This window comes from Danio rerio, chromosome 10 (assembly GCF_049306965.1).
Source record: "Danio rerio strain Tuebingen ecotype United States chromosome 10, GRCz12tu, whole genome shotgun sequence".
In the NCBI taxonomy this organism is placed as follows: Eukaryota; Metazoa; Chordata; class Actinopteri; order Cypriniformes; family Danionidae; genus Danio; species Danio rerio.
Window position 1 is genome coordinate 42347501 of NC_133185.1, and position 13415 is coordinate 42360915.

Consider the following 13415-nt stretch of genomic DNA (forward strand, 5'->3'; position numbering starts at 1 on the left):
AAATCTCTTAGTAAAATGGCTCCTGAATATCTCTGATCTTTTAAATCCAAATACATCCATTAGATTTTTGAGCTCTTATGAGCAAAGAAACTTCTTGCATATAAATAATTAATAAACAAATATTTTAGAGCTTTGTTTAGCAAATATTTGCTTAGTTTTTTTGAGTACAATCTCTTTTCTGCCACCTACTGTTCTCTATCTCTCTCTTTTTTTTAACTTAATGATGTTTGAAGGCGTTTTGGAACTGGGTGGAGAATTATCCTGATGAATTCACCAGGCTGTACCAGAGGCCTCAAACAGACATGGCTGGTGTGTTTTTACCGAGAGCACCACTGTACAACATATTACTGCTGTGTTTAAGAGGGAATGTTAAATCTAAACTATGTGTTTCAGACTGTGCTGAAAAGCTGTTTGATCTGGTGGACAGTTTTGCCGAAAGCACGAAGAGAAAAGCAGCTGTTTGGCCTCTCCAGATCATCCTCCTCATCCTCTGTCCTGATATCACGCAAGACATGTCCAGAGATGCAGCAGAGGACGCCAAAGACAACAAGGCAAGTGCACACACTCGACTGATAGAATACAGTTATGATCCAATGATAGATAACCATTAATATATATATATATATATATATATATATATATATATATATATATATATATATATATATATATATATATATATGTATTAGTGATGTAACGGTATCAGAATTTCACGGTACGGTAATACCTCGGTATGAATGTCACGGTACGGTATTTATTGAATCATTTACAGGAAAAAACAAAACTTACGAAAATACTCCAAAAAAGTGCCAAAAGTGTCAATGACATACAAATTAGCCATCAATCTGTAAGCTTTGAAACAGGAACTTCAATTTTAATAACAAAAAATTATTAAACCATGTAAAAACAATAAAGTTTTAATTTAGTATTGTTGAAAACTCATCACATTCAACATTTAATCACACTCAGCCCATCTACACAGATGAGAGCTCTGCTAGTCGGACTTCTCATCAAGCATCTCCCGCTGGATCTAATCTCACTATATTTATTAAACGGGATATTTCATTTATCTTGTTGTCTTTATCTAACGACATATTCCCTGACTTTGGTCATTGGAATCTATTACTTGTTCTCAGGTAACGTGTTTTGGCTGAGCGCAAAGATAAGTTAATGATTAATGTAACCACGTACATTCTGTATATTGACTGATCGCTTGCCTTTATTTCCTATAATGTATAAACTTATTGTATGTTATACTTTTAAAATGGCCATTATCGATTATTAAAACTGATACTCAGCAAAAGAGAGGCTGTGTTTCGTATTTTCACTGAAATTGAAAGGAGGCAGTTGTTATCGGCTCCGTTTTGTTATAAATATCCACACAGTGAAGATGACGCTCATCTTATGCAGCACGACGCCTCAACATGTCTGCTGTCTAAGTTGCTAATATTAAAATGAAAATAGGCAGTTCCTTAAATCATGTTTACATTTTATTGTTGATAAAGTGAAACAACGAAGCCAGGGTGATGTGAATGAAGTCATAAAGTACACTGTTCCCTTTGAAGATTTACCCGTGTCCTCGGTATAGTCTGCTTTTCCATATCAAACTGAGAAGAAGAGACTGCAGCCTTGATCAAACTTGCGAAGTCTGAACTTACACGGAGAGAATGCAGGACTGAACTGTGCGTGTTAGGCTACTTAATATTCAGGAAAAGCCCCAATCAGAGAGGCGAACGTCTGCAGCCCCGCCTCCGTTTTTAGATGTCTCCGTTTTCCATTATCCACACTGAGACATTATCCACACATTTCGAAACGCTCCGTTTTCGGCGCTCGAGAACTCCGGCGTAGTGTGGACGGTTGGCGTAACCGTAGCAAAACTTAAGCGTTTTCAAACTAAAACGCATTAGTGTAAACGGGGCCTTAGAGTTTTCCAGCTCTTTTCATCCCCGCTTCTAGCAGCACACTCCATTTCCGCATTACTGGATCTGTAGCGACAACAGACCGCAAGGGATGATGGTCAAGCATGGGCTGATGGGTATTGTAGTTTTCGTACCTCCCGTTCGCTTCATTCGCCTAAGCAAATTTTCTCAGAAGACCTATAGTTTTATCGAGTCATGCGACTTCGGTAATATCGAAAAAAAATAATATTGCGGTATGACGGTATTTACCATACCGTTACATCCCTAATATATATATATATATATATATATATATATATATATATATATATATATATATATATATATATATATATATAATAGCATTTTAATGTGGACTGGTTAAAGTTTAAAAAAAATAGGAAAACATAAATATATCTAACACATATGTACAGACTCTTGACACATTTGATGTAAAATGGTAGAATTAAACAAGTAAACCATTCAAAGGATGTGTTTTTCCCTGTGTAGAAGCTGTTTTTGGAGAATCTGCGGAAAGCTTTGACTGGCCACGGTGGAAGCAAACAGCTGACAGAGAGCGCAGCCATCGCCTGCGTTAAACTGTGTAAAGCGTCCACATACATCAGCTGGGAGGATCACTCTGTTATCTTCCTGCTGGTGCAGTCTATTGTCATGGACCTGAAGGTATGAATTAGGGAGGGGCGTTATTGGACTATATATCACTATATTCTGGTATTTATTGCATTTCTGATAGGGTTGGGTCGATAAATGATGCCATCGTCCATCGCTGATGGCCTAAAGACATCACGATGTTGATCTGGCATCTCGATCCTACACCCCACCCCCGTCACAGCAGCAACCTGTTCGTGAAAAACACAGTCAGACCCCGTTTACATTAACACGTCTTAGATTTAAAATGGCATTTTAGAATGAAAATATACACACACACACACATTTTGTCATGCCCTGCAGCGTCTGAGCTCCAGCAGTCAGCAGGTGCTTTGAGCACAAAACCCCAGAGAACAGTGCATGTCAGAAAGTTTATCAAGGATGCACCGCTGGATCGCATCTTACTATAGTTGTTAAACGTGATATTTAATTTATCTTGTCTCTATCTAACGGCTCTTCCGTCTTTTGTCTATCTATCAGGTAATTTGTCACAGCGTCAGTACACTGCTTCAATCTTTCGCTTTCAGGTTTGCATTTTGTAATTTTAATGAAAACCTCAGATATTGTTGGTGTTTCTTGCTGGTTGGGCACCTTTTTACCAACCAAGTTAGTGGACGCCATTATAACGACACAGATCACTCTGCCAATTCATGCCAGAGTCCCGCGGAAAAGTGATTGACAGGTGGTAATTTGTGTGTAACTTATCTTTATTTGTTTATGATTTGGTTATGGGTAAAACAAGGACCAAGCAGGTCAGGTAGTTGAAACGATAGGCTACAAATAATTAATTCGTTACGAATTAATTCATAATTCATAAATAATTAATTCACCACCACCTACAATGACGATGTCATCGTCCATCGCAATGTTTCACATTAGACATCTTTCAATGCCAAATTGATCGACATCACCCAACCCTTATTTCTGACATCAATGATGATAATTCGTATACAAGTCAAAATCATCAGCCATCTGGGAAATTGTAGTTGGTTTTAAAAGCCCTGTTTAGTTGTTTCAACATATTGTTATTAATTTCTGTTACCAATAACTTTCAATACATTTTTTAAGTCTAAAAATTAATCATAAAAAAATAATAAATTTAATTTCGTTATTGACAGTACATAATATTTTAAAAGTTATTTTGCAAGATGGGGCGGCGCGGTGGCGCAGTGGGTAACACTGTCACCTCACAGCAAAAAGGTTGCTGGTTTGAGCCTCGGCTGGGTCAGTTGACATTTCTGTGTGGAGTTTGCATGTTCTCCCCATGTTCGCGTGGGTTTCCTCCTGGTGCTCTGGTTTCCCCCACAGCCCAAAGACATACACTATAGATAAATTGGGTAAACTATGATGGGTTGCAGCTGGAAGGGCATCCGCTGCAAAAAAAAATATGCTGGTTGAGTTGGTGGTTCGTTCCGCTGTGATGAACCTTGATTAATAAAGGGACTAAGCCTAAAAGAAATTTAATGAATTGATAAATTTTGCAAGATATTATACAGCAAAAATTGCAAAATAAAAGTTGGACATTTTTAATAATATTGTTATTAATTTCTGATGCTAATTTTTTTTTGTCTTAAAAAAGACAAAAAGATTTTTCTTAAATGATTACATATTTAAAATTATTTGTTCACTTATTTTAGGTAGATAGATGTTTTTATTTTATTTTATAATTTTTAAAGAAATACATTTTTGACAGTACATAATAATTTAATAATTATTTCGCAAGATATTATTCAGCTAAAAGTGCAATTTCAAAATACATTTTTAATCATATTGTTATTAATTTGTATGTTACTAATTTCTAATAGTTTTAAATAGTTATATTTATGTCTTTAAAAAAAGAAATAAAAAAAATATATATTTAATTCAGTTTCGTTTTTGACAGTACATAAAATTTTGAATAGTTATTTTGCAAGATATTATTAGTGCAATTTAAAGGCTTAATTAAGTTCACTAGACAAGTTAGGCTAATTAGGAAAGTTATTGGATGACAGTGGTTTTATTTGTACCCAATCAAAAAATATTATTTTTTTAAGGGGCTAATAATATTGCCCAAAAATAATTTTAAATAAAAAATGTAAATAAAAAAAATATTTTTAATCCAGCAAATCTAAAAGAAATTTTACTTTTTGGCACTATTCAGAAAATTTAAACCGATCCAACATGACGATAATAAACAAATAATAATTGTGGCAGCATATCTGTGTTCTTTACATCATCCATAAAAAAACAGAGGTGATTTCAAACACTTGGCTGCTGTTATGAAACTAATTTAATTAAAAGTATGCCTGTAACTGTATCTGTTTGTAATCAGGCTCAAGCACAAATCTGTATGGGACATTTTTGATTTTAGTTGAAATATAAAGCCCAGATCAACCAGTTCCAAGTTTATCTTCATCACAGGGAGACTAATTTTGATTATGAAGCAAATTTTTAACAGTATCTGACAAATTTTATATCAGCTCTTCGGTAGGTAGTTTTTCTGGGTTGTTTTACTCTACAGCAATAAGGAATGATTCATCGATGAGGCACTATGGAGCTGGAAAAGGCTCATATTACCAAAGGAACAAATGCTTTGAGAAACCCAAGCTTCGTGATTCACTGCAGCTTTTGTGTCTGAAGGATTCTGTCTTCCACATTGATGGTTTTCTGTTGGTCTCCAGGGTTTGCTGTTTAACCCAGTTAAGCCGTTTTCCAGAGGCGCAGGAAGTCAGAGTGCAGACCTGGACTTAATGATCGACTGCTTCGTCTCCTGTTTCAGAATCAACCCACACAACAATCAGCAGTTTAAAGTGGGTGCAAGTCAAACCTTAAACCCAAAATAAATATACGCGGTACACACACTTAAATTGTCAAAACAAATGTTTATTTTGGATGTTATTAATCCCATTGATTTGGATGCAAATTTTGCCAGGCACTAATATATGCATTATTAAATATATTACATAATAATATTTAAAAAATATGTGACGCTTATATGATAACAGCTGACATTTGCTGTGTTTTGCACACTGCTTGACATCAGTGCACTGTATTTTTCAATGTAAGGTTGAATATACTTATATTAGTTATACAATATATTCATAATTACAATTTCTTTCAGATTAATAATTACAACACCTGCAAGGTTGTGTTAGGTTTACACACTGTGCTAAGAACATGAGTTGACCTAAAGAGCGCTTTTACCAGATCTCTCTTGATTTCTATTTGTCTTTGTCAGGTGTGTTTGGCCTCGTCCTCCCCTTCAACCTTTCATTTCGTGCTGGTGAATTCTCTCCACCGCATCATCACTAATGTAAGCGCTCACTGTAGACAGATAGGATGTGTGATTTGAGGGTGTTTGATTAATTTGTGTGTGTGTGTGTGTCCTCCGTCATGTTGTAGTCTCCACTGGACTGGTGGCCGAAGATCGACACAGTGTACTGTTATTCTGGAGAGCTACGGCTCATGTTTGCGGAGACTCTGGGACGAGTGGTGCAGGGCTGCAGTCACACAACGCTTCGATTGACTCCGGTGAGACGCACACTAAACCTCTCATAGACCATACAACCAACGCAAACTGTAGAAGGCTGATGGATTCATTTTAGATGTAATATACTGATATATATGATGATGCCACCCTAACCTATACATTAATTCATGAATACACTTCATTAAACATGTACACAATGACATCACCTATATACAACATAACTGCAGGTTAACTATGTTTATATATAATTACTTTAACTGTTAAAAGATATTAGTCACTAGTTATTTAGTTAAAGTTATTAGTAACTAATAAAGTAATGGTAACTAATGTAATGGTAACAACGAAAAGTGCTATACAGATAGAACTGAATTAAATTCTATGGACAAACTGGAACTGCATACGTTTAAACTTGAAGTATGAAGCTGTTGCATCTGTTGAGAAAACAGTGCTGTATTTCAGCAGTTTTAATGGTCAATTTTAGTTTCATAATTTTTCAGAGAGACAAATTAGATTTAAAAAATCTACAATTTTATTTATTATTAAGCAAATAAAGCTATATATATAGACAGAGGGAGGAAAAAAACTTGCTGAGCAAATAGTAATGGGCAAAACTATACAAATAAATATAGAAAAATGCAAATATACTCAGACACTTGTGACTTCTGTACAGTATACACTAAGTGGCCACTTTATTAGGTACACCTTATTAGTACCGGGTTGGACCCGCTTTTGCCTTCAGTACTGCCTTAATCCTTCGTGGCATAAATTCAACAAGGTACTGGAAATATTCCTCCTGCTGGAAGTAGCCATCAGAAGATGGGTACACTGAGGTCATAAAGGCATGGGCGTGGTCCGCAACAATACTCAGCTAGGCTGTGGTGTTGACACAATGCTCAGTTGGTACTAATGGGCCCAAAATGTGCCAAGAAAATACCCCCACACTATTACAGCACCACCACCAGCCTGAACTGTTGATACAAGGCAGGATGGATCCATGCTTTCATGTTGTTGACACCAAATTCTGACCCTACCATCCGAATGTCACAGCATAATCGAGTCTCATCAGACCAGGCAATGTTTTTCAATCTTCTATTGTTTAATTTTGTTAAGCCTGTGCGAATTGTAGCCTCATTTACCTGTTCTTAGCTGACAGGAGTGGCACCCAGTGTGGTCTTCTGCTTCTGTAGCCCATCCGCCTCAAGGTTGGACGTGTTGTGCTTTCAGAGATGCTCTTCTGCAGAACTCGGTTGTAACGAGTGGTTATTTGAGCTACTGTTGCCTTTCTGGCCATTCTCCTCTGACCTCTGGCATCAACAAGGCATTTGCGCCCACAGAACTGCCGCTCACTGAATATTTACTTTTTTTCGGACCATTCTCTGTAAAACTCTAGAGATGGTTGTGCGTGAAAATCCCAGTAGATCAGCAGTTTCTGAAATACTCAGACCAGCCCGTCTGGCACCAACAACCATGCCACGTTCAAAGTCACTTAAATCCCCTTTCCTCCTTATTCTGATGCTCAGTTTGAACTGCGGCAGATCGTCTTGAGCATGTCTACATGCCTAAATGCATTGAGTTGCTGCCATGTGATTGGCTGATTAGAAATTTGCATTAACGAGCATTTGGACAGGTGTACCTAATATAGTGTTCGGTGAGTGTATATAATTAATCCAGCTAAGTTTTTTTTTCTTTCAAAGTTGGAAAAGATTAAATGTTTAAGTAATTTATTTATAAAGTGGCAGTGTTGTATTATTTACTTTGTCTCTTAACATCTTGCCTTTTATTTATTTATTAGTTGCATTCTCCCTTTTGATTTTAATTGTATTTTTTATTTTTATTTTGTTTAATTGTACAAATTTACATCGATAACAAAGTTTCAGAATATATAAATGTGGTTGAATGATAGTATTTAAATGTTTTTCTATGTACATTTTCTGAACAATTTTATTAACCTCATTTTTATTTTAACTGTTACAAAGGCATAATGATTTGTAACAATTTGTTTTGCTCCGCACAGTTTCTCTCACAGCCCATAGACATGCGTTATAGGTAATTTGGATTAACTAAATTGGCCAAAGTGTATGAGTGGGTGTATGAATGCAAGAGTGTATGGGTGTTTCCTAGTACTGGGTTGCAGCTGGAACGACATCCGCTGTGTAAAACATATGCTGGAATAGTTAGCGGTTCATTCCGCTGTGGCAACCCCTGATTAAAAAAGGGACTAAGCTGAAGGAAAATGAATAAGTGAAATGTAATGTATTCCTGTGAAGAAACTCCACTTTTCAGAGGCACATGATCCTTCCGAAACTATTCCAATATGTTCAAATATTTCTATGGCAAACTTTAGAAAAAAAGATTTTCAGTATGTCACTCTTGGTCGATTTGGTAAACCTTCTTCTGTCTGTCTTCTCAGAGTTTGACGTTTAAGGAGAAAATGAGCAGTCTGAAGTTTAAAGAGAAAACCACTGATCTGGACACCAGGAGTCTGAAGTATCTGCTCTTGGCTCTGGTGAAACTCATACATGCGGATCCCAAACTGATGCTCCATGTGAGTGAGGATGATGAAGCTTCTCTGGCTTACATTTAATACTGCTTCTGGGCTTTAACTGTCTGGTTGGTGTGTTTGTGATTCAGAATCCAGGAAAACAAGGTCTGGAGGTTCACAGCAGCACAGCAGAGCTCATCACAGGCCTCGTCCAGCTCGTGCCTCTTGCTAACATGGGAGAGATTTCCCAGGAGGCCATGGAGGTGAGGACTTTATCTCTCTTTATCTCTGTAGTTTTTGTGAGTCTGTTGTCAATAGCATCAATATTTTGATACACAATGATCCTGAAATATTTCAAACAATGCTGTATCAGTTGACAGCACTACTGAAACTTGCTGCACTTCACTTTGTTTGTCCACTTTTACTTTGTTTATTTATCCAGATTTTCATTGTGATGCCGTCTACTAAAAATAGGCAAAAATGGGCAATATAATGTACAAAACTACCTACTGCCTACTTTACACCTTTCAATTGTTTGTCTCTCTCTATCCGTGTCAGTTATTTTTCTATCCATTCCTTCTTTACTTCTATACATTCCATCCATCCATTCCTTCCTTCCATCTATTAATCCATTCATCCGTCCAATCCCATTTCATTCCATCCATCCATCCAATCCCATTTAATTGCAATCTAATTGCAATCTCATTCTATCCATCCATTTTTTCTACATACATTCCTTTCTTTTCTTCCATCCATCCATCCATTCCTTTCTTCCTTCCATCCACCCAATCCCATTCCATCCATTCATTCCATCCTATCCCATCTATACATTCCTTTCTTTCATCCATCCATTTATTTCTTCATTCCTTTCTTCCATCCATCCAATCCCATTCACATTCCAATTTCATTCATTCCATCCATCCATCCATCCATCCATCCCAATCCAATCCTTTTCCAATCCCATTTCAATTTCATCCATTCATTCCTTTTTTCCATCCAACCCCATTCCATCCCATCCTATCCATCTATTCCTTTCTTCCATCCATCCTTTCCTTTTTCATCCATCCATCCCTTCCATCCATCCATCCATCTAATCCCATTCTATCCAATTCAGTCTCATTCCATCCAATCCCATTCAGTTTCATTCATCCATCCATCCCTTTTTTCCCTCCATTACCATACATTACGTTCATCCAATCTAATGTAAAGTTTCACTGGGAATGGGAAAATCTGAACAACTGTCCTTACTGGACCAGTAGTACAAATCCTTTACATTGACGGTGCCTTCCAAACGGGACATATCATCTTCCATAGGGTTCTTTAGAGTGAAAAAAATAATGGCCTCTATAATGAAGTGCTCAAAACTAGCCACTTTGAAGGGCCCTTTGGAATAAAGGATTTTGAAAAATGCAACTGATGGACACTTCGGCCATGATCCTTTGAGTTGGAAAGTTGTTTGGTGTCACACACTGTACTCAATTTGAAAGGACTCATTTCTATTCCCTAATCCCTTCAGAGGGACCCTCCAAAGGCATTATGGCATAGAGTTGAGCCTATCCTAATGGAATCCACAGTAAGCCAAGGATTTAGCTCTGGCAAATGAATAAAAGGAGTGCTCGCATAAATGTTGCAATTTTAAATAATTTCCTTGTGTATTATCAATATATTTTTAAGGTATAGTATCAAAGTCAGAAGTTTCATTTTCATTGTGTTAACTGTGAGTTATGTATCATCATCTGTTTGTCAGGCTCTGCTGGTCCTGCATCAGCCTGAAAGCATTGAGCTGTGGAACCCGGATGCCCCTATGGAGACCTTCTGGGACATCAGGTAGAGTCCAGTTCACAGATGTGGACGGAAATGAATCTCACTCGATGACTGATCGAGATCGTTTGTTGTGGGTTCAGTTCTCAGGTGCTTTACTTCATCTGTAAGAATCTGTTTGGTCATCCGCTGGTTAGCAGTACTGAGATTCTGAAATGGCTGAGAGAGATTCTCATCTGCAGAAACAAGTTTCTTCTAAGGAATAAGGTGAGCCAGCACTCGCTCATTATTTTCTTAATCTATCTCCTTCCACTTGGCAACATTTTTTGTAAATTCAATATCAAGATCTGCACTGGCTTCCAATCAAACCCAGAGTTGAATATAATATCCTCCTACAAACATTTAAGGCAATTTATGACCTCGCACCACCTTATATATCTCATCTCCTCTATATCACCACTCATTTCCGCTCCCTTAGATCCTTCTTCTTCATCCACCTCTCTGTCCTCTCTTCCTGTCTCAGCGCGATGGGTAGCAGAGATTTTAGTCACCCTGCATCCCAAACACTGGAATTCTTTTCCATCTGACATCTGCAACATTGAGCTCTCCCTTTGTTCAAATCCACACTTAAAACTCATCTCTTCAAAGTAACTTATCTTCCCTATTTTTGTACTTTCAATTTATTTTTTTAAATATTAAATTGTATATATATATATATATATATATATATATATATATATATATGTTGTACATTAACTTTTGTTGAAAGACGCTTTAAATAAAGTGTATTATATAATAATAATAATAATTTAAAAAGAAAAAAGGGGACAATAAGATGGATAGTGTATAAAAAGGAAGTGACCTTGATCATAACAATATGGCACGTTATGCACTAGTGTTTTTTTTATTAAAAAATGTCATTAAAGGGCGTCCCGAGTTCGAATCCCAGCTCGAGGACATTTCCCTACCCTACCCCCCCCCTCTCTCTCTCCAACTTTGCTTCCTGTCTAAATACTGTACTATGTAATAAAGGCAAAAAAAATCTTTAAAAAAATGTAAATAAAGCATAAACATATTTAAATACATACTTTATTTTTTCTTGTATCTATTGTGTTTTTGTTATAAGGATCGGGCCACAGTGGGCAGCAACATCGCTACCTGCCGGCAGGCTCAGACCAAGCTGGAGGTCTGTCTCTACATGTTCCTGTGGAGTCCAGACATGGAGGCCGTTCTAGTGGCCATGTCCTGTTTCCGTTACCTGTGTGAGGAGGCAGAAATCCGGTGCGGTGTTGAAGACATCCCAGTGCAGTCTCTTCTGCCAAACTACAACACCTTCATGGAGTTTGCCTCTGTCAGTAACATGATGGTCACAGGTCTGTTTCATCAAACTCAGCTGTCTTCACATTTAGGAGTGATGTTTTTGCTATTGGCTCCAGCAGAGGGCAGCACATTACAACTGCATTCACTAATATTGACACACTTGCTGAATATGAGCTCTATTGCTACTATATAATATATGCTAATGTTTCCATTGATTAACCTTTTAATCTTTTGTGTTAGGATTAAAAATGAAAATATTACCAAAGTCTCATTTAGACTCTCACTCAAGGAAAAGTGTATTATGATTTTACTAGAGAATGTTTTAGAATTTGAATGAAATGTTAAATTGATAAACTTAATTTAAATTTTAATTCCTGGTTCCTAGCAAGCATATTTTTCACTATATTTCCTGTGAAATTTTTCTTCTCAATAAAGTCTTATGTTTTTAGTTTTGCTGGAATAAAAAATGGTTAAACCTAGGATTCAGGAGAAACAATGCGTTTTTTGTCTGGGCCGTGGTACATTGGACCAGCTCTATATTCTCACCAGGGTGCTCGAGGGTATATGGAAGTATGCCCAACCAGTCCACATGTGTTTTGTGGACTTGGAGAAGGCATTCGATCGTGTCCCTCGTGGCATTCTGTGGAGGGTGCTCGGTGAGTATGGGGTCAGAGGCGATCTGTTGAGGGCCGTCTTGTCCCTGTATGAACAGAGTAGAAGTCTGGTTCACATTGCCGGCAATAAGTCCGATTTGTTTCCAGTGCATGTTGGACTCCGGCAGGTCTGCCCCTTGTTACCAATTCTATTTATAATTTTTATGGACAGAATTTCAAGGCGCAGCCTTGGGCTGGAGGGGTCCGGTTCGGGGACCACAAGATTTCATCTGTTATTCGCAGACGTGAGCACCCGAATGAACGAATGTAATAGTTATGAGTGAAGATAAAAGGTTCGAACATTTATCTAAATTATATATTGTTATAATCTTCTTAATGTTTTATGATTGGAGTCAGATAAAACAAAAGATTAATATATTAATATTCTCATATTTAAATTGGAGTCAGATATGAGTTAAATTTTAAGTAAATCAACATTGTGCACTGAAAAGACCGAACAGGCAATGAACCTTCATCCACCAGTGGACACCTTCATTGGACTAACTGGGTGGACCTTACAATTAAATTAGAGGGAAAACTTTAATAAAGAGTATTTATTGATTACTGTTTTTATTGCTACTAGTGTTGTTTTTATTACAAATAAATTGTAAATATTAAAAAGTAATATTAGGTAAAAGCAAAGCAAATACTCAAACCTGAATACAATAATTATCAAATATAAACTTAATAATATTAACAGTAATCATATCATCCTATCAACCCATTTATTCCAAACATAATAATAATAATAATAATAATAATGATAATAATAATAATAAAAGAAAGAAATGGCTCCAACAGATGCTCAAACAATATATTATTCAGCGTTAGTTAATATTATTAACCCCCTTAAATAATTTTCGATTGTCTAAAGAACATATCACTGCTGTCCAATGACTTGCCTAATAACCCTTACGTGCCTTGTTAACTCTTTTAATGTCACTTTAAGCCAAATACTAGTATCTTAATAAATAACTAGAAAAATATTATGCACTGCCATTATGTCAAAGTCAAAATCAATTTATTAAAATTTGTTATTAAACTATTGTTCTAAAAAAAAATGTCTATCCATTTAAACAGTACTTGGAAAATATTTGAAAAAGAATTCAAGTTTGACAGGAGGGCTAATCATTTAATCTTCAACTGAAGACATTTTAAGCAAA

General features: G+C 36.5%; 1 protein-coding gene across 5 annotated transcripts in view; it reads left to right on the plus strand.

Annotated features, from left to right (window-relative positions):
* Window positions 1-13415, plus strand: part of nf1b (neurofibromin 1b) — a 128182-nt gene that overhangs the window by 12649 nt on the left and 102118 nt on the right. For all 5 annotated transcript variants that reach the window (XR_012386487.1, XR_012386488.1, XR_012386489.1 and 2 more), the window contains exons 7-17: window positions 234-309; window positions 394-551; window positions 2409-2582; window positions 5228-5356; window positions 5785-5859; window positions 5949-6077; window positions 8447-8581; window positions 8668-8781; window positions 10266-10345; window positions 10423-10546; window positions 11406-11652. Coding sequence is in view for 2 of the 5 variants with exons in the window: in XM_005169189.6 (XP_005169246.2) it covers window positions 234-309; window positions 394-551; window positions 2409-2582; window positions 5228-5356; window positions 5785-5859; window positions 5949-6077; window positions 8447-8581; window positions 8668-8781; window positions 10266-10345; window positions 10423-10546; window positions 11406-11652 (1441 nt within the window). In the remaining 3 variants the exon portion in view is untranslated. The remainder of the gene's footprint in view (window positions 1-233; window positions 310-393; window positions 552-2408; window positions 2583-5227; window positions 5357-5784; window positions 5860-5948; window positions 6078-8446; window positions 8582-8667; window positions 8782-10265; window positions 10346-10422; window positions 10547-11405; window positions 11653-13415) is intronic.